General features: G+C 38.0%; 1 protein-coding gene across 1 annotated transcript; it reads right to left on the bottom strand.

Moving 5' to 3' along the window:
- Nucleotides 1-275: 275 nt before the first annotated feature.
- Nucleotides 276-20,728, bottom strand: LOC139443055 (serum response factor-like). Its single transcript, XM_071223976.1, has 8 exons — nt 20,307-20,728; nt 16,353-16,616; nt 7,269-7,557; nt 6,652-6,774; nt 5,657-5,746; nt 4,498-4,683; nt 3,216-3,280; nt 276-2,683 (listed from the first exon to the last, which is right to left on the bottom strand). The coding sequence occupies exons 1-8, from the start codon at nt 20,682-20,684 to the stop codon at nt 2,609-2,611; spliced, it is 1,470 nt and encodes a 489-aa protein (XP_071080077.1). The 5' UTR covers nt 20,685-20,728; the 3' UTR covers nt 276-2,608.
- Between the last annotated feature and the right edge of the window lie 2,451 nt (nt 20,729-23,179).

The following is a 23,179-nucleotide window of genomic DNA, read 5'->3' as shown; positions in this document are numbered from 1 at the left end:
TTCAGCACCTTTTACCATTGTCTAAATATCATATCTTATGCATTACTAGAATCATCTTTCAATGTAACATATTATCTATGTTGAAGTAAAATAAAATAAACAAAAGGGTAAAACCGAACACACATCATGTGTGGAACAAACAAAGAATTTACCAAAGCCATTCAATAGGCAGGCAATAAAAAATATAATGCTTCAAGCAATCAACCAATTGGTTCTCAAGACAATTGACTTTTAGAAATTTGTCCGTTTTTATTAGTGTGAATGTCTGATACAGGAATAAGAAAGTGACTTTTTCATGAAGCAGTATCAAGATGTATTGTTTAACTGTCAGTTTCCTTTAAGGCTAAGCACTGCTAGAGACTAAAACACTTCATCTGCTGTATTGTAAGGTAAATTTTGTGAAGTAGTTCAATACACTTTTTGCATGATATACCGTACTCAACATAATAAGCACCCAGGGCGCTCTCAAAATTAGAAAAAGGGTGCTCTTATTAGAATATTATTTTGGTGAAAAACAATTGAAAGATCTAAAATTTCGTGGTTAATGCTGACAGCCTGAAATGTAAATATACGACAGATGTGTTTTTCCAGAATTTAATTTCCCATAATTAAGGATGCATATAACACACGTATTATACACAAATAAATAAGTCTTGTGTACATTGAATCATCGGAAGGGGTGCTAATTGGGATTGTTCACTAGCCAATATATTAGCAAATATCGCCGTGGGCGCTTATTACGTCGAATACGGTACCAGGATTTATCAAGGATTTCAAATTAATTGTCTCCAACAGTCAAGTTGGGGACAAAAATCCTTATTTTGTTAAACATGTTAAAAATGTGGATTTTTTTTAAAGCTGTATTTTCATAAATTCAGAGGTATTTTAAAACTGTATTTTGAGAGTGCATTCATCTACTCATGACTCTTCTAAATAAGCAATCTCACAGACAAATTGTGAAAACGTGCATAGAGCTAAAATAGTGATAAGCTGACACATACCTTCACTATAAGGAACAGGTCAGTAGAGGCACTTATATATTACATCACTGTACTGTCATCAAGACAACGCCTTACAACACTGATTTCCGTGGCACTGGACGACAAAGACAGTACAGGCCTTTCAAGTTGAAACGTAATCTTGAAAAATAATTTCAAATTTGGATGTCAAGTGCCAGTGATTGAGTTCAGAGATAATTTCCATGACAATATCCAATGAACTCAACAGCACACCAACAAAACATTGTTCACCTTTGTCAAGGTGGTGACAAATTTAGAACGGGACAATCACTAACAAATTTTACCACTTTACAAAATACTCAATAAATGGAAAAAATATTTCATATTTAACATGTTTAAGGTGTGAGTAAATGTGTAAATCAATAAGTGTGTATGCATGAAGCGCTAGTAGGAATCCTCGATGAATTCACTGAGGAATAAGGCTAAGCACTGAGATTCTTTCTCAGCAGATGTCATCCTTAATTCAAACTGAAAGATTTGCTGGCTAAGAAGGTGCAATGTAACAAAAAGCACACAAATTTTTCTTCTCCAAGTTCCAAAATGGCAAAATTGATTTGGTATCATAACCATAATTTTATACAATATAATACATCACCATAATAAAGTTTACAACTCCCAATACACCTTCGTTTCATGTTTAGTGGTTCATTTGAGTGGTTGAACCCATTTTAGATAGCATAGTCAAAAGCCAGAGAGACACTGAGGTGTGACCTAGGACATATGTTCATCATCATAATCATGATTAACTTTAATTCATGTTACATTCTGTGAAAGTGTAAGAATGGGAAAATGAAAATCAAATTTACTTTTTTGGCCGGCACCTCAACAATGTTCAATGGCACGTTGCATTAATTCACGATGTTTTTAATTTCATCATGCAAATCACATAACAATGTTCATAGTTAGTACAAACTTGACAAATAACAATATGTACTTTGGCAAGCATTGAAAGCACTATCCCGATAGGGGTATAAACATATCCACACACAGACCAGGGGGGGGCCCCGCTTCACACATGACCTTGTCTAGTAGTAAAGGGGAGACAACTCTAAGTGGACTCATGCACTGAATGCTGTGATGGCTCAATAAAATCATTCAACATAAAACTGACCAATCCCTCCAGGGTTGCCTTTGAGGTCAACGGTCTCAAAAGGACTGACCATTGATACATCCCATACTGAACAGAATTCCTGTAAGTTCATGAAACATACACCACAAATTTAGATTCAAATGCAACATCACACATTTTCGCCATTGAATTTTTCATGATTTCTTTCATGAAGGCTGTGTACCTCTGGGTCTGAACCACCTAGGTAGATATGAAACCTTTGGAAAATGCCAATCCCGGATGATCCCGTATAAACAACAATCCTGGTCCATTTGGATGTTACCATGGTTACAGAGGCAGGCATGGCTATCACCGGGCAAAAGGCCATACCTAACCAGGCACCATCAGAAACCATTGCACATTATTGTCCGTCCCCATTCCCACGTAACAAAGGGTGACGACATGTGTTAAACATCTGTCACTGCACGGCTCATCTTCCTCACAAGGGTTCCAAACACAAGACACTGAGGCTTCCGAGGCTTCATTTTCGAGTTTTCTTCACAGGAGGGGGCGCCACCTCCACTGTCTCTTGGTGAGCTGTTGCAAGGTGGAAAACCTGGAAGCAAACGCATAGTAATGTGATCAATGCACCAGAATACAGTGACACCGCTTTAATCAGGATGGTATCTACCCAATTATATTGTTCAGATTAACATGTAGTTTGTTTGTTGTTTATTGCCACACTTATTCCAGCTACATGACGGTGGATGTTAAATAAACAAGTTTTGACGAGACGATCCAGTGATTGATAACTGTGAACATTGATCCATGTTGTCAGAGTCCGATTGATCAAGCCTGACCAGGCGATCCATTTGGTCGCTTCTTACAACCAGTATAAGATGCTGGGAATTAATTTTAACCAGGAATCTGCACAAGGATAAATAAACCATGGGTACAGAGTAATGTTCCTGTATAAACACACTGACGTTTCTAATATGTAGTAATCTAGTAGAAGCTGGCGTTTCTGGACTAACAAGCTTTCAGTGTAGTTTGTGACAATGGAAAATCTTCACTGACACCTGATCAAAAATAATGACGGAAAGAGATAATAAAACTCTATTTGATTTCTCCAAAAAAGAATTACGTACCTGTCCTGAATTTGCCAGTGACACGGGGACTGGAATTGTAATGATCTGCTGAGTTCCACTACCAACTGGAACACAAACAGAATATAAATATAGAAATCACACAGATAGAAATCACTATAACAGTAAGTCCAATAAGGTGTATCATATATCGCTGTCTTAACGGCATCTATAATACAATCTCCAGTGCATGGTAGTTTGGGATCCCATTGAGGACATATCGCCACTAACGCACAGCTTAATCTTTAACGCAAAGTGTTGATTGATTGTCTGTTGTTAAATGCTGCTATCTGCAATATTCCAGCTGATGATGGTGATCCGTAAATAATCGAATAATCAAAATTTCTTAGTGGCTGATGAGTCATATTTTGTTAGTCGCCTCTAACAACCAGCATGAGTCGCTGAAGACCAGTTCTAACCTGTATCTTCACGGGTCTAAAGCAAAGCAATATTACTTAATTATTCTCACCAAATATTAGCATCTACAGTTCCTCATGTGGTGCATTAACCAGGGTGTCACACAGCCTGTTGGCCACTTGACCCCAAACTAGTAACACAACTTTTACATTATTCCCTTTACTTTTCTTATGACCTTACTAAATTTATTTATTTTTCGAGTGGAGAAAAAGAAAAGTTCTTTCCCTTCTGGTCATCTCTACACTTACCAGCTTACTGTTTAAAGAAAGTAATTTGCTGATTGTGCCTGAGTGAACCTTATCTTTAAAGTTGAGAAAAACTTGTGTTGACGATCCATAATGTTTCCAATGCATATCAAAACCTATACTTGTTGTATATTGTGATATTCTTATTAACTATCATTTTATATGTACCGTTTTAGGAATTCTGTGAGGTGAGGTGAGGTGAAGTGAAATGGGGTTTAACGTCGTGTCATGAATTCAGTATGTATCTATATATATACACAGCTAGCTTGTATAGTTTTCCATGACAATTTCAGCAGTATGTAATACTGCATAATAAATGTTTTTGTTTATGCTAAGTCAATTATAGTATGCGTACTTCAACGATAATGTAACATTTGCTGCTTGCCTGTACCTGAAATTATGGAAATAAATAAAAAAAATAAAAAAATATTCCCTTTTCTTAAATTAGATGGAAATATCCCACCGTGTCTCAATGGCACTAAGAATGGTAAAGAGCACTGATTTTCTTAAATTTTAACAATTCTTATTTCCATAATAATTTTGACTCTTCAAAGTTGGCAAGAGTTGATAGCGTGATGTGTTTTTCAACCCTTGATTCTACCCGTGGGGTGAGTTCTACATGCCTTGCTGGTCCTGTTGCTGCATGGAGATGGCTGTTGCAGGCTGCTGGAAGTTGAAGATGGTCCCCCGGTCCTGTAACGTGGCAGTGGGCGTGGCATACACCACACCCTGGGGTGTTTGGTACATTACAATCCCGGGGGTCATTGCGTTGCCACTCATTGATGCTGATCCTGGAAGAAGTCCATCTGCTACAAAGTAGTTGCAGATAGGGAATTGATTAAAGTCATAAGTCATTTACATGTATCATGATGTATATGGAATTTAACATTCAATAGTCATCTATAGGGGAAATATCACATACGGAATATTTAAGTGGAATTAAGTATTCAAAAGTAGTCACATTCATACATAGTCTATGGATGTAATAAAACACACAGATGTCATCTATAGGTGGAAAAGCATGTAAGTTATCTATATCATCAATCGCTACATGGAATAACACATTCATATGTCATCTATACATGGAATAACACATTCATATGTCATCTTTACATGAAATAACACATTCATATGTTATCTATACATGAAATAACACATTCATATGCCATCTATACATGGAATAACACATTCATATGCCATCTATACATGGAATAACACATTCATATGTCATCTATACATGGAATAACACATTCCTATGCCATCTATACTTGGAATAACACATTCATATGTCATCTACACATGGAATAGTACATTCATATGCCTTCTATACATGGAATAACACATTCATATGTCATCTATACATGGAATAACACATTCATATGCCATCTATACCAGTGTATACTTGGAATAACACATTCAAAGAAATGTCATCAATAGCAGGAATAAAAAAGTGTTCAGGTGTGGTAAATTTTAAGGTTTAATATAAGATATAATGAGACCATGTAGACGTGCTGTTGAAGGGTGTGGCTGTTTCACATTGAGTGGGCGAGTGAGTATGGTTTTACGCCGCTTTTAGCAATATTCGGCAATATCATGGCGGGGGACACCAAAATGGGCTTCACGCATTGTATCCATGTCAGGAATCAAACCCGGGTCTTCGGTGTGACGAGCGAACGCTTTAACCACTAGGCTACCCGACCACCCTGTTTCACATTGACAAGATCAGACAGAACTGTGTTGTAGAGGATGTGTTTGTTTCAGATTTACAGTTTCAATACTTACCCGATACCATGGTGATGTTGGAGGGAGTGGTTGATGCTGATGAAACAGGTGATTGAGATGTGTCACTGCTACTTGTATTTAACTGACTACCTGAAACAGTAAAAAACATGTCCATGTTTACATGCCTTCAGAAGATAGTCATATTTTCAGCTCAATGACATTAAACAACTACTGATAAATAACCACTTGTCTGCAATCATGGATGCACCATGCAGGGTGCAATGCTTCTTCACTAGTAGCTACAATAATTAATGTAGCTAATCTTCAGGAGTATTTCAATTTGGCATTTCTTTCCTTAATTTAAGAATGAGCTTGGCCCCCAAAATTAGATATAAAAAATATTATATTTTATTGTAGTGTTTGACAGTTTTATTGTTTCATAAAATGTTTGTGATTTTGATTTACTCTGCTTTCATGAGTTTTGACAAAAAAATTCTGAAACAAATTACAATAACAATAGATAATGATGTTCACCTTGATGTGTTAATATATAATGGACACATATTTTAATGTCATATATTTCCTATTTTCATATTTTAGTGCTAATCAACTTTGCAATATGAATTAATAATTAAGTCTCACCTAAACTTATCTTAATGTATTAAACTAGCCTAAAATTTGTTTTCAAAGAAAAATACCTGTATTGATTCTGATGCCATCAAAGCTATCATTGTTTGTTATTTAACGTCACACCCAGCAATATTCAAGGTATATGACAATGCCACACTCAGCAATATTCCAGCAATATGTTGACTGTAGTCTGCACCAAACAATCCAGTGATTATATAACTAAGTCATCAGGGAGTGATGACACACAATCAACCAAGTCACCAAACCTGACCACCCGATTCCATTAGGTCATCTCGTACCACCAGCATAGGTTGCTGGGACCTATTCTAACCTGGAACCCCACAGGGTTATATAGAGACAAGCAACTTATATAAAGTCTAGCTGTGTCTTAAAGGGTCGGTCTGCGTCTAATTTCTTGCACATACCTGCAACCGAGACGAGCTGACTTGAAGGTATCCTATACACTGTCTGCTGATGTTGTTGCTGCTGTTGCTGTGTTGTTACAACAGCCTGATGTCCCTGCTGTATAGGAATAGTGATGGGGGTACCTGTAACAAATAACATGGTGATATACAATTCGATGAAGTGCAATTATTCATAACTCAGCATGAGGAGGGTCAGTTGACCATGAGCCAGGGCTTCATTTTATTCAAACCAAATACTACTACTACTACTACTAATAATAATAATAGGCCATTTATATTGCACATATTTCCACACCACACAGGGCATACTCAAATTGCTATCATTACCCCGGTCACTGGATCAGTGTGCACTCAACAATCATTCTCAGCTCCCAGGGGAGTATACAACCCAAGCTGCCTGTTAGGTGCTAGAAGGTTAACAATCACATGATATGAAGTTATGTGCCACATGTCCTAGAATTGGACCCTTGTGATCATTCCCCTCCCCCACCCACCCCACCCAACCTTATTAATACTTAAAGTCCCCTCGTCTCAAAAACAGGTAACTTCCTGCAAGGCCTATCCAACCAAAAAGAAGCAGATCTTGGCACATGAGGGAGGCAACTCTAGCAACTCACCAGGGAGGATAAGTCCAGCAGGAATCTGCATGGAGATGTTGGTTGCTGCAGTTGCAGTGGCTGCTTTTGATGAGGGTGGTGCATGAGACACTGTGACAGTGTGGCCAGTGTTGGCCTGCTGGACAAAACTTGTGACCGTGGGTTGTGTTGTGGCTAACTGTACTGACTGAGAGGACACGGCAGTGGGCTGGGTGGTCTGGTAGGTGGACTGGTCAGCTTGGACCATACCGGAGGAGACCTGGTACATGGGCTGCTTAGTCAGACCTTCCTGGATCACCTGGATGCCGGCCTGGAGGAACAAACAAGGCTTACAGTGAATAGGGTTTTACATTGACAGACCATTAGTCCTTCAAATAAAGTTACCTAATTTAAATATACAAAATAAAAAGTAAAATTCAAATCAAGCGCTGAACAATGCTTAATTTAAGAGCTAGGGCTAAGGAAATCTAGACTTGCAAATATCATTCTAGACTTGAGTTGGACTCCTTTTTTTTATATATATTCTCCAGGTTCTGGGAGACACTAGGTTTTACACTGCTTTTGACATATCAGGACAGAGGACTCTATAACCACGATAACTGCAGAATTTGGCCTCATACATTGTACCCATGTGCGGCGTCAATCCATGTTCTAAAGTACTACAAGCCATGCTTGAACCATTAAGGTACCCCTTCACCCTTAACACAATTATAGATAGTGATTATAGATAGTGATTATCTACAGTGATTAATCAGCTGAAATAGAAATTAGATTGTGTTGCAAATTTACTGGTTGAGTAACATAAATTGGTTTTGAAGTGATTCATGAATAATTTCATGAAATTGTTTTCCGAGTGTTCAGCATCACAATAGTTACATCCGAAAATTTAGCTCAGTCATATTTTTCCTCATTCTGCTCATCAGGCAGTGTGATTGTTGTATCACAATATCCACTGTTAGGAGGCACAATACAGGAGAGGTATCATGTCTTTCTCACAGCTGTTTGGATACATGTCGAAGAGAGTGCTGCAGAAATTTACCGATAGCTTTACAATGTCCAATAATCCAGTGTGTATTTTCAGATTTCTTTGTTTATTAGAGTATTAAATGCCTGGAAATCGACAAATCCCATAATGTTGACTTCACAAAGGACTGATCACTTACCATATAACGATATCATGAGTGTTGATAAACTATTGGGAAAATGTTATTAAATATGCAGTATTCACAAATAATAATACAAAGACACACTCAACGTCAGAGGTATCATTGTTACAATGCTAAACATTAATCTGCAATAAACTAGGATAACCACGACAACAAGCATTTCGACATGTTCTGTAGGAATACAAGAAGTATTATTAAACACTCACACACTCATGACTATAACTGCAGGCCTGTGCAAATATCGCATATCTTGCCCAGAAATAACCCATCGAAATGCTCAGTTTGATTTCTGTGTACATGCTACATGTTTAACTCAAAAGTAAACACCCCACCCCCATATATTGATAAGAGTGTACCCATACCTATCACGAGGTATCTCAGATTGTAATGGCCTGCTTCTCTTACTGAAATTAAGTACTAGGTCTACTGCCTGTGTATGTTTTATTTGACATTTTCCAAGTTTTGTATGTTTGTTGCGCAGTCAGCAATATTCCAGCTATATGATGGCGGTCTGTAAATAATTGAATTCGGACCAGACAATCCAGTGACTGACATCATGAGCATCGATCCAAGGAATTGGGATACGATGACATGCATCAACCTAGTCAGCGAGTGTGACCACCAGGTTTCGTTTGTCGCCTCTAACGACAAGCATAGTTGCAATTTACTGCAAGCTTGTGTTGCTGAAGACCTATTCTACCCCAGATCTTCACGGATCCATTGCCTAGGTAGTGTATGTATAGATTTGCAGGTAAATATTGGATATTATCATTTCTATACAATAATATATTGTACATGCTGTATTCATTACCAGCATATGACATTTTTAAAATAATTATTTCACTAGTTCATGTGCATAATTCTAATTCACAAAGGACTTCTCGTAGGTTTTTCTTTACCATCATCAATTGAGAATCTTATGATCCATGATAATAATACCAAATAATAAAACTGAAAATATTTATGGAAATCTAACTTCCAAAGTAACCAAGGAAACAGATAAGTAAATTGCTTAATTATGTTTAGCATTTATTGAAATTCCACTATAAATAGATTTCTTCAAAGTGGAATTTCCTGCTAAAATGAGTCACTCAAAACTACATAGTAAGAATGCACAGTTTACCTTCAGTATGATTTACACAAGAATATTCCAGTTCAAACAGAGGGGTAACAAGTAGTAAAAGAAACAACTGATTTTTCTTTTACTTTCCGGGTACAGGTTTAAGGCAATGTAATTTTCAACTTCAATTTCAAATAAACATTATTTCAAGATCTGCTAAACCGTTTTGAAAATAGATAATCTTTCCCATCATGTCTTAGCCAACCCTATTCAATAAATGGACTGTCCCAAAGCACAGCTGTGCTTGCTCTAATGACAAGATTGGGCTGGGGGGACGGGAGTTGGGTGGGGGCGGGGAATGCATCTTCCCTGTATGTTGCTGGCCAGATGCCAGTCAAACCATCACAGATTCCTGGAAAGGGCAATCAGCCAAATAGAGACTAACAGCCATTTCTGTCAGGTAGTCTCCTTCCCAAGTCTCAGCGCCACTACAGTCTGTACTGGAAAAGCTACCACTCCATTTAACATTTTCAAGGTGTTACACAGGAACTACGCTCAATAGTCCATTTCCCATCTACGTTAGGGTCCTGTTCTACAAAGTGATCTTAGCACTTCAGAGCTCCAGATAAGCTGCATTTCTACGTAAATTAGGCATCAGAAATGCAGAAAAATGCAGTGAAATAAAATTCAAGTGTATTAATTACGCAACGAACATTACAGATACGCTACAAAAATAAAACTTGTGCGTATCATCAAAATATTGTGAAGTAACCCTGCATATTCGATTAGCAAATCAGCAACTTAATTTGAAATTATATACAGACATTCTGTCAACCTTGCAAAACTCCACGATGACAGTTACATCATGATCATTTGCCATCATACTTTCTTGTGGAAGTATCGCAGCATTTTTGAGTCTTAAAAAGCTCTTGAACCCACATGACAACAGTTTACAGGGACTAGATGAATAGTGTTTTTAAATATTTATCTTAAATACCCACATGTGTTAAAACTAGTGGGTAACATGGGTAACAGAAATTTGAATACCTAGATAGAATTACTGATACCCAATGATTTTAAAATGCATGGGTAAAATACCCACAACACCAAAAGCTTATCTGGAGCTCTGCACTATGACTATCATATTATCAATATTAAGGCATGGGAGTTTCAATCATCTCAGCACTAAGGTGGCTTTGTTAGAACAGGCCATTAAGTTAGTAATTACTCTCTTGTAAGAAACATTGTCTCTATGTAAATAGGGTACACATTACTTTTACACTGGTATATACCCGTGAAGATCCGGGTCAGAATAAATCTTCAGCAAAACATGCTTGCCATAAAATGTGACTATGCTTGTCGTAAGAGGCGACCAACAGGATTAGTGGTCAGGCTCGCTGACTCGGTTGATGCATGTCATCGTATCCCAATTGCGTACACCAGTGCTCATGATGTCAATCATTGGATTGCCTGGTCCAGACTCAATTACTTACACAGACTGCCGTCATATAGCTGGAATATTGCTGAGTGCGGCTTTAAACAACAAACAAACAAAACATAGTTACAAGTAATAAATTTGAGTTGTGACATCATGTCTATCATGTCTATGTAATTAGAGTAAACATCATTATTAATCATCATTTCCATCACTCCATCATCACTTCATTGTATTGTGGGACAATAATTTCTAACTTTTTTTGGAAGAATAAACTCACCTTACCATTTTCCACTTGTTGAAAAAATTAAACACGGGCTAGTATACCCTTTTGTTATGTCTCATGAATACTAACATGTAAATTTACGTGACAACATATGAATGCAAAATTGTCATGAATTGTCAAAGTAAATTGCACAGATTATAAGAAGAGTGAAAAACATAATCCCAGATATGTGTGCATTTTAATTGTGAGTATTGTGATACCTGCCAATATACATGATATACTTGTATATGTTTGATTCTGGTTTCCAGATTGCTATTTAGTCCCCCATGTGTTTAACCTGTCCAGTATGTAAAATAATCCTTGACAAACTCAACACTAGTTGATAATACTGCAACCCATAACAATCCAGGTGCACATTTAAAGCAAAAGGCATTTCATTTGATTGATTAAAATCCACAACGTTTCACCTACTCCTGACCCGATTTTCAGCATCTAAACTTAACAGATCACTTGTTGTCGGACTAAATCAGGACTAGTTCTCTTGTCAGGTATGATTAATGTTTAAACATACATATTTGACGTAATAAGTGCCCTGCTCTAATAAGCTCCCACAGCGATATTTGCTGACATAGTGAACAACCTCAATTAGCACCCCTACCGATTGATCAATGTACATGAGACTTATTTATTCATGTATAATACGCACTTGTGTGTTATATAAAACCTTAATTGTGGCCAATTAAATTCTGGAAAAATATATCTGTCGTACATAAAAATTTAAGGTAGTCAGCATAAACTACGAAATTTATCTTTCAACTCTGTTTTTTTCACCAAAATAATATTCTAATAAGAGCCCCCATTTCTACTTTTGAGAGCGCCCTGGGCTTATGCTTATTACGTCGAATACACAGTATTCAAAAACAACTTATAAATGATATTAATACTTTTATTATTATAGTCACCACAGATACAACTTATAAATGATGACTCTTCGCTAGCAACTGGTTTTCATATACTAATCAGCTGCTGGAGCAAAAAATAACTTTTCTTAGATTTTATAAATTTGCAGCTCTTGTGTGCTACCTTTTATTTATGTTAGTATGACACAAAAATACTGCAATTTGTACTTCAGAAAACAATGGTATACTGCTTTAAACACATACCTCAGTATACATGGTATATTGATAGTATCACACACAATGCACTCGGTGAACAACGCATTGAGACCATGACAAAAGAAACGTGTCAGCTTGGTTTGTGCTGTTTGTATGACAGGAAGCAACACAAAACCATATACATGCAAACAGCTTTATAGCTCTCTGATGGTATTCCCATCACCGTAAATCTGTCCTGTATGGCTGAAACAGACTTTAGCCCCGAAATGACCCTTAACCTTTCCAACAAATCCTCCCGAAATGCATCATCACACAGATAAGCAGGAATGAGCAGCTACCTACATGGTGAGCTGCCAATTATGGCCCAGAAAAATCTGGGTCTGCTTTCTTACCTAGCAAGCTAGGTAGCAGGCCCACACCATATAAGGCAAGACAGGCCATATGTAACAGGGTGAAGGGAGGGGTGCAGGGGGAGGGGGAGCTTTGATGTCAGTTGCCAGGTTACTCATCCCCTTAATAAGGCAACTCTACACCAGCAGGGCTGCTCGTACAGACACAGCTAGATAGAATCATAGAAGCTTGAAGCTACAGGTCCATTGACAGCTGCCTGCCACTGTCGACTAGGACCATCACACTGTGCTATGCATGGGATTACTTGCCAGCTAGCATGCTGCTTGCTTTACTTACAAATGTCTTCTTGGATGCCGATAACTCTAGAAATATATTCTTATGTTTCATCTTGGTGTAATTAATTAACTATTTTAAGTGCGGATACAGTTTTTCTCAGAGGGGAGCATTTTGTGATCATTAGCTAACATAATAGTGCTGAACAAAAGCAAATATTCTCATTCTGTGAACAAAATGTGTGTTCAGTCATCTTTTTTTTGGTCCCGAAAACATATCCCAAAATGAACACAAAAACTATATCATGTATATAAAACTTACAAATATGTAAATATTGCGCATGGATGAGGGTGGTTTTTCATATGTATGACTCTGGTCATGGCAATACATGATAGATGGTGTATTTTGGTGCATGACTGTTGATTTCTGTATACAGTGCAACAATGATGTAATTATTTATTTTTCTGATATTAAATAAAAATTTGTCAGCATCAAATAAATTAGAGGCTGTGTCAACAGCTTTCGCCAATGGTATGCCTGGACATCTACCAGAGGCAATATGGTAGTCAATATTATGTACCATAGTCTCAGTGGGTGTGGTTGACAATATTTTTCCGAACTTTAACTGCCCACTTCAGACTGTAAGGGTCATAACAGTAACCATGGTAACATGGCAATAGAGCCATGGAAAAAGGCATAACTGTATGTTAGCATTTGAAAAATCTTGATACAGTCAATTACCATAATTACATAATGAATGAGGCAATCAACAAAGACCTAGACTTCATGTGTCAAAGATCTGTTATTTATTTCAGTATGTTCAAACATTTTTCTAATTTTATCCTATAAAATAGCAGGGGGTGTCAAATTTTCAACAGGTTTTTATTTAACTATTTTAAATTATTAAGTTATATTGATAGCACAGTAAAACTGCACTGGTCTTATTGGTAGGTCTCTTTTACTCTGCCGGGCGGAACGCAACTAACTCTGAACCAAATAACAAACAAGGTTCCCTTTTATCTTTTATATCAAAAGGCAAAACAACTTCTTCACTATCACGACAACTAATCCTTAATTTTCATGATTATATTCAGCTAATTATATTTTTTTAAAGGATGCTTATATTTTGTCATGCATTGATTCAATATGGAAAAACCACATTAATAACTCATTGGTGGACATCATAAATATTACTTAAATATTTACACCAAAGTAAATTTAGGAAAGTTGGGAATAATGATTAGTACACAATATAAACATGTGATATACAAAAACAAAATCACTTCCATCTTCATCAAAATCTGGGGGCACAGGCGAGGCTGAAGACGGATCTAGCATCCCTTCTTTTAAGAAAGACACATATGGCCAACTTAAAGGATAATTTGGACCCATTTCCTAAATTCCCTTCTTCTGTTATAACTTATATAAGAAAGATCAATGGGACAGCAGAATATTCCGGCATTGATTCAGAGTAAGGACATTCCTGAGGGTTGGAGTGTGTACTGTGTTGTGTACACAGACTGGGGTTAATTACTGCCCTGAACCCTCTGGCAATGGCCAGCTGTTTGAGGGGGAGGGGGCACCAGCGGACCAGATACACGGGTGTCGGGTTTCACCCCAGCATCACATGACATACCCTACGGTGCAAACATCTTACCATGCTTACAGTACCACAACCTCCACACTAATTAATTCAACTTGTTACAAGCTACAAGCTACTGCCTCATGTGTCATTTGGTAATATTTAGACATGTTAATTTTTCAAATCATCTGTATGCCATTTCAGACAATCTACACTAGTGTGGTTAAATAAAATGAAGTAGAACAAATCAGCTATCGTCTTCAGCTGTAATATCTAAATCTACACAGAAACATATATTGTGAAAAAAGAATTTGTTTCTATCAACTTCTCCTCATTGCAAATGTGTTTTTTTTTTTAATTTGTTGCATAATGAAGCACTCAGCAGTATTCCAGCTATATGACAGCAGCCTGTAATTATCAAGTCTGGACCAGACAATCCACTGATTGATATTATAAGCAACATGTTTGAACATGCAGAGGATATCATGTCTAAATTTTACTACAGATCATAGGACAGGCCTCGATGTTAATTTTTTTTCCAGGGAGCCACTTGGCTCCTAAAGTTGTTTTTTTAAGGAGCCAAGAAAATATGTAGGGTGCCAACCGTACAATTAGTTAATGAAATTAAGTCATACTTCACCAAAAACAACACAAACGTTTGCTGGGACAAAATCAATTCTATTGATAAGCTCCAATCAACTTGTGCATTTGCTTGTGGTACTACTCTGTATTTCACACAAAGTAATCAAATGTCTTTTCAGAGTGACACCTTGCAGTGAAGTTAAGGCAGCTTCTGTTCATTCGACAGTGTGGGTTACTGTAGTAAACATTCAAAGTTAAATCAGTACTTTCAAAATATCGTGCATAGCTTCCGCCTACCCGGCTACCATGCCGGGCCTGGGGACAATACTGCCATAAATCTCACCCCCTATCCCCTGATTCATTATCCAAATCATCGTGGAACTTTGTTGTTGCTTTTAGCTGGGCAAATTTTGAAAACAAACTTTCCCTGTATCGGAGGATCAACCACCATGTTGCGCAAAAATAAACTTCATATAGCATTGTGAACGCTTAACGCTAGCGTAGTGATTAATAACCTTTAAGCGCTTCCTTCGATCAATGCGTGGAGCTCGTTTTACTGGACAAGTTCGTTTACTGATATTTATTTTTCAATCATGTTGTCAATTTTATGACGAAAACTATTTTAGTCGCAAAACTTGTGTTAATGACGAGGTGAAAGCTGGTGACTGACATGTAAATACTGATTGCAAACTACGAAAATAGGACACTACGGTGACCAAATTGGTCGCAAAATTGAGGGCTGTAGGATAAATGTTTCGTATTGTTCTCTCGTGCCAAAACCAAGATATACTTTATATCGCCTCTTCATCTTATTTCCGATTATAGGACATGTTGCATATCATTTTTTTGTGCAGATAACAGGATATGCCTTACATCATATCTTCATTTTACTACAGATCATGGGGGGCACGGGTGGCCCAGTCGTCTAAGGCGCCGCGATTCGCTGTGCAGAGTTGCGTCCCCTGGACGCGCCAGAAACCTATGATTGTGGGTTCGAATCCTGGTTCACCCCGATTATGTTTCTAGGTTTGTCAGCACCATACCCGTGCTCGTGGGTTTCACCGAAGTGGTAAACGTCTGAGACCTGCATCACTTCGGGCTTTCCTCCCACATTAAGCTGACACGCCGTGATATAACTGGAATACTGTTAAAAGCGGCGTTAAACCCAACTCACTCACTCACTCACTACTACAGATCATAGAATATGGTTCGAATCGTTCTCTAGTGCAGAAAAAAGGATATTTTTTTATTGTATCTGGATTTTACTATGAAACATATGAACGTTCTCTGGTGCAGACAACATTGTGATCACTACCTTTGAGTCCTCCTCCCCAACTGTGCATGTGAGTTCTGTCTCCTCAAAGCCAGAGGGGTTCATCCTCTGCTCCACAGCCTGCTGTTGTCCGGGGCTAAAGGGAGGGGGGTCGGGGGAGTTGAGGCAGGTTTGTATGAGTGCTTTCCCACTCTCACTGGTGATCATGGGCTGGAGTTTCCTGGTGGCAAAGGTGTACACATGACCAGTTTCACTGGCCACAAGCAGCATAACCTGCGTCCCCGTCAGAGTGGACAACTCATAGGCCTGCAACAAATGAGGATTTATGAAGTTTTACGTGTGTGAATCATATGGCCCCAGTCAATGACTTTAGCCAGTACTCTGGCTACACATAACACTAAACCTTACTGAAAATGATTCCTAGAGCCATATTCAGGCTAGCAGACTCAAACGTGTATATAATAAATAATCAAGAATTTCACTACCCCACCTCCCCTAAAACGTTTCTGTCAGGTTGCATGAAATTTCCCTCCACCTGTCCGACAGATAACCTTACAACTTCTTATGTTTTGCATTATTTCAACTGAATCTAGACATGATTTGTATCTCAGTTTTTGCTATTTTACAATATTCATTATGCCAACTGTCTTGATGAGTTTTAAAATCATTTCAAACACTGATGTCCACAGATAAATTGAACATGTTGAACAGTTCTAAAGTATGAAATAATTATAAAACATAAAGAGACCCATATTTTCTTAAAAGTTTGATGAAAATATAATAATGAATTTAATAATACATTTCTTGTGGCCTAATCATGCTCATGTGGATTCTTTTAACCAGCAACTCATCTTACATCAACATGTTCACACTGGAGAACCACCCACCAACCACTTAGTTGTTGGGTACAGTCGTGCCCTGCTTATACGGACTTCAGATATCCGGAAACCTCGGTTCCCCGACGATTTTCATTCAAAACGAAATAATGACTATATAAATTTACCCGTATATACGGAAATTCAGTTTCCGGAACCGGACGGTCATTTACATACACAAAACACTGAAATGCACACAAAATTGTCTCACTTCTCCGGACAATACATATAATCCTTCCGCTGTTGGTAATCCTTTGACTCGTGAGAAGTCAATTAACCAAGTGACACTGAGTTACGTTTGAGCTACGAGCTTGTTTATTGTACATGTAATCCCCAAGCACAAGTTTGTGGCTTGCATAGAGATCTTGATGAACTATATCGAGAACACAGGCGATCTGGACAATTTGGAATTATTGTTTAAAATTCAACCTCAAAATGTGGTAAAGTTCAAACTTCCATGACAGACTTCCAGTAAGAAGCTGGTTTCAGTTATACGGAAATTCGTTTATGCGGACGAATTGTGAATTGACGCAAGCGTCCGTATAAACGAGGCACGACTGTATATCCCTGCTACTCACAGGTGTTCTATTCTACACTAGTTATGCCACATTTCTACAATATTATGAATTGACATTTGTGCTGACAAATCAACTTTGGTTGATGAATAAAAATACATACATCATTTTTATTTTTATGTTATTTGGCATGTGGTTGCTTTGATTGGTCAGTTTGGTGGGAAATATGTAGATGACATCACCATGATTATTGTCTAGGATGTTAAGCTGTTTACAACAGCTTGCATGTGTATGTATTTACATCCGAGACTGATTGGTTCCTTTTGTAAGAGGTTTACAGTTGCCAGAGAGTACATACAATGCACAGTTAAACAGTGCTGCCCTACTTCAGCAACTGGGGCAGTCGGGTAGCCTAGTGGTTAAAGTGTTCGCTCATCACGCCGAAGACCAAGGTTCGATTCCCGACATGGGTACAATGTGTGAAGCCCATTTCTGGTGTCCCCCGCCGTGATTTTGCTAAAAGCGGCATAAAATCAAACTCACTCACTCACTACTTCAGCAACTCTATGTGTGTGTATGGTAATAGGGCTGGGACGGGTAAATCGGGGACCTGGGTTGGGTGGGTACTGAGTAGGACCAGGGTAGCCACACTACCCGGACCTGTTATAAGGCAGGTGATATTTTGTTTAATGACAAAATGTTTCTAGAACTCTATGGTTACACTACAAGTCACTAATGTTAATCATTTTTTTCTGACCATGCACCCATTCCTTCTGACTTTTCATATGGTTGAATAAAGATATAACGTAAGTCAACTTCAAGTGTATGCATGCCCAGATTGTTTGATACATGTACCTAAATACATTTTGCCATGGTCAGGGTCATGAATTCCCAATCAGACATTTTCTACATATCTCTTGAGACCTACAGCATTGTACAGTGCGTCCCTGGCCAGGGTCGGATAATAGGAGGGTGGGCACCCGTGTACGGTCGGGTAATAGGGGGTGGGGTACCCGGGTTGTAAATTTGGACCCAGCCCTAGATGGTAACCATAGTAACAAAAAAACAGACTTATTTTTGTGACATGCCATCCTGATTTTGAATGTCTATATACCCAAGGAGACAAACATAAAAGTTATAATGAGAGCCAGTAGAAATTACGCCTTTGAGGTGTTTCTTTCAGGCTAGCAGACTTTCCAGGTTTATTTCTACTCCTGGTAACAGTACTAGTAATACTTCTTGAACCTATAACATTAACATTTATTTACCAAGTCAGTTAGTAATCTTTCAACCCTCAACATGTTCCACTATTTTTCTACAACAATGACTGATATGTAAAAAATACTGTCCAAGGAACAGTTTATTTACAGCAGAATCCAAAACGAATGCACGCATGAAAAGAGTAAGCTGTTAGGAATGGCTCTAGCATTTCATAGTAATTGTAAATGCAAGTATCCCATTCGACGTAATAAGCGCACCGCTCTAATAAGCGTCTACGGCGATATTTGCTGATATATTGGCTAGTGAACAATCCCAATTTAGCACCCCTTCTGATTGATCAATGTACACAAGACTTATTTATTCGTGTTTGATTCGCACCTGTGTGTTATAATGCACCCTTAATTATGGGCAATTATAAATTATGGAAAAATATATCTGTCATATAAACATTTCAGGGAGTCAGCATAAACCACAAAATTTATCTTTCAACTGTGTTTTGTTTTCACCAAAATATTATTCTGATAAGAGCCCTCTAATTCTAATTTGAGAGCTTACTGGTGCTTACTACGTTGAATACGGTATGCACAAAATGTTTTAAAAAAATCAATATTTCATCAATAAAGGTATTGGTGGTTGTACTTGTAGCTATCTATTCAAAATATATCGCATAAATATCATATTTAGCAATACTAAGTAACATGAGCAAAATATTCCACTTGTATACTCAATGCACTGCATAACTCAAAGGTTGCACTTTGTGCTCATATTTAATTCAATACATGGAATGAATGGGAATAAATATAATTGGATAGTAAAAAATCTCTCTCCATTTATGGTACTCGTCGCCTGTTCTATTTTCAAAATACGCTGATCAATGATATTTTACAATGCATACTATAAAGACACGGTCGTGTTCTACGATTATCAGCTGAATGTTCTAAATATACATATATCAATATATTATTCAAGACCGTGTGAAACGTTGTTGCCATCGAAGTTGATGAAACCCTGCAAATATTCGAGTGGGCGGTGAAACAACCCAACTACTGTATGTGCAACATTGACGTCAAATTCAGTTTGAATCTCTGAAAAGATTATCAACTGTCATCACTCATTTGTTGCATTAAATTGGAGTCACAAAGCTATTCTTTAGACAAACAATGACGTAACAATGACAATTTCGTGCTGCTTGAGTGAAAACACGATAGCACGTGTTTACAAGGGATTACTGTTAGCGTACAGTCAGCTGTCAAAATAGAGATACAACCGCCCCTTGTATGCATCACATGAATGAAAACGTTATCTACACGTATGCTAACATGAATAACATACTCCACAGTGTTGTCATTTTATATCCTGCGCATAAAAGAATATGTAAAATGTACCTTTTTCATGATTCCCGTTTTTCGCTTGCTGAACGTTGTGTATCTCCTCAATTTGTTCTCAATGAATTCCATCTTAATTTTCACCCTGCCTTTCGTCTTTTTTCCTGGCTTAGGTCCAGCGAGAACGGGTGCCATGTTTTGCAAACCGGGTGTAAGTTGCATTTGTTGGTGAACTTGAGATACAAACGCTCCATCGGCCCCATCGGAATCCGAATCCTCTTCTTCTAAACTTGTCGGATCAACGTTCTCTAAAATTAACTGTTTCTGAGCATTTGTATACGCTACCTGGTTAGAAGCGTGGCTTCCATTAATTCCAACAGGAGTTATCAGCTGTCCTCCACTAGAAATAGGGGTGTCGGTGTGCGAAGATACCTGCATCGTGGTCGTCGGCAAAGGAATATTTTGTCAATTTCCTTACTACCTTGTTTGTTGCATCGCCATAAAGGGAAGAAGACCACAGTGCACTGCAGATTAGAGCGCGGAAGAAAATAGTTCCAAATAATAGCGGATACTGGTCAAATTACGTATTTTGCACATCTACAAATGCTCAATTCGGATCATCAACAACATTAAGCAACGTTTCATCAGATTGTCGATGTTAGTTATGAATTATTTGTATTGGCGTATGAATATGAACAACGTGTCCTCTTTGGGCACGCGCCATGTATGGCAAAATGGGGAGACCAAATATGGTTTCCACGGCCAAATACGGTGACTCGGTCAATCAATTCCATTGAGAATGAAAACCTAGAAGGTTATGCTACACACCGCTACGATATTATTATGAGGTTACCATTGATATGGTAAATTCGGCGCACATAATGAGATATGTATATGACAGTGGCTGTTTGACAGGTGCTTGTTCATAAACTAACTGATTAGTGTGCAGTGACAACAAATTTGACAAATCGGTCAATGTGACATTTAGATAATTCGATTACAAATATGCAGTGTCACGTAATAAATAATAAGGCTATTTAAAGAGAGGAAACGGGACGAGATGTTTGTTTGACGTAACGATGTTATTGTCAGTTAAAAATAACCACATTTTGTAAATTCTACATGAGGCAGCGAAGAAATATATATAATTAGGTTTTGTTCAAGAAAAAGCTATTGATCTGCCTATTATAAGTACACATGAATCGTTCATGCAAGTTGAAAGACTATTTAATGAATAATTCACATAACATTAAAAATAATAATTTAGACTTAATTACTCTTAGTAACTGAAACGCTAAATCAGTTACAATATATGCATATGTAATAAATAATACGTCATTCGCCACATATCCATATTCTAAAGGATCGACTGCCCCCAATATAAACTATTTTGAGATGAAAATACAATTTAATTAAAAAATATTTGCAGTCAGGGTTTACTGGTTGTGTATTGTGTTGAATAATTGTCCGTTTTAAAAAAAGAAGTACTTTTAAAACAGGGGACAGCCTTGACTGCCCAGAAACTGGCGTTCTTAGTGATGTTAATGAAACATGACGTAATGCCCCAGCTCAAGGACAGCTGCGCTGCATATCGAGGTGGGGGCCGGAGGAGCCGGTAGGGATCGAGAGCTCGAGCAGGGGGTGGGGGTGGGGGGTGGGGGAAGGGAGCATGGCGTCTTAATCTTGATTCTGCGGGTGATGGTGAAGCAAGCTGAGTTTACCATCACGGGCACAGATGCTAGGTTAGATACATACCGCTCCACGTCCACCCCCTCCCTCCAGCCATACACCAGCACGTCCGCACGCCGCAGCCATGTGCAGTGTTCATGTAGCTGGTGGGAGTCATCTAGTAGAGACAATATGGAATTTCGAGAAATTATGAAATATATATTTGATGCTGAAATTGGTGCATAGTGTTGGAGAGAGAAATAGACCGTTATGGGTCTGTAGCTCACCTGCATGTTTCTGGGGCATTTTGCAATATTTGTCTTGACACAAGGGTAAGAGGAATATGCAAAATAGAAAAATAAATATGAGAAATAAGGATTTTGAATTAAGATATTTTCCACATACCAATTGTACCTGTAATGCCCATCAACTTTCAAACTGCAGAAATAACTAGGTAATGGGCAAAATTATAGTTTCAATATGGCGGCCACAATCTTTAAAGTGAGATTCAAATATATCTTGGAACACATTTGCCGTATTCATCCGACAGAGGAGTTGTCGAAAAAACATAAAAGTATAAGATATTAGATTTTGGTCGGAATTCCAACTTTCGCCATTTCATATGAAATTACCAAAATGGTGCCAAATTCCATGCAGTACTAGGGGGACAAAAAGGCGATTTTTTCACGTGTCACTTTATAAAGTGCCATAATGTTCGAAAATGTAAATTGTACAGAATGCATAAAATCTGTGACGTCACACATACGATTTTTTCCAGTGAGAACAACAGAGGAAACGAGCACCTTTCAATATGGCAGGCCGTCTCTCGTGTTAAAGGGAGACTATAGAGGAAAATCATGAATCGATGTACATAGGACTTAACAGTTGATGATTACCCAAATATGCTGTCAATGCACACACTATCAAGTCGAGACCAAAATTGAAACTGACAGTGCCAGCCGAGGAGTGCAGCGGATGTCATGAAATGTTTGTCCGGTAAGCGAATGTCAACATTTCAGTGTTAAAATTTATTTTTCGTCTTTTTTTCTTTCAAAAAGTCACAAATCAAAAAAATTATTTAGCCCATAACGTATGAGCGTGCATGGTCATACAATCAATGTGAAATCACAGTCTAATGTACTTGTACCAGCTGTGTACACTGATATGACTCAAGAGTTCTTAATGGATGCCAACACAAATACAAGGGTATGCCATTGCATGCCTAGAGATGGGGGTTGGCGCCCTCGAAAATGGGTTTCGGTCCG

Source organism: Haliotis cracherodii, unplaced genomic scaffold, assembly GCF_022045235.1.
Source record: "Haliotis cracherodii isolate W230 unplaced genomic scaffold, xgHalCrac1.p SCAF_5, whole genome shotgun sequence".
Lineage (NCBI taxonomy): Eukaryota > Metazoa > Mollusca > Gastropoda > Lepetellida > Haliotidae > Haliotis > Haliotis cracherodii.
This window is presented reverse-complemented; position numbering and strand designations above follow the sequence as displayed.

Coding starts and splice junctions, on each gene's coding strand:
- LOC139443055 (XM_071223976.1), bottom strand. CDS start 20,684: ATGCAGGTATCTTCGCACACCGACACCCCTATTTCTAGTGGAGGACAG. Junction 6,775..7,268: donor TGCTGGACTTATCCTCCCTG/GTGAGTTGCTAG, acceptor TATTTGTTACAG/GTACCCCCATCACTATTCCT. Junction 3,281..4,497: donor GCAGCAACAGGACCAGCAAG/GCATGTAGAACT, acceptor TTTGTGTTCCAG/TTGGTAGTGGAACTCAGCAG.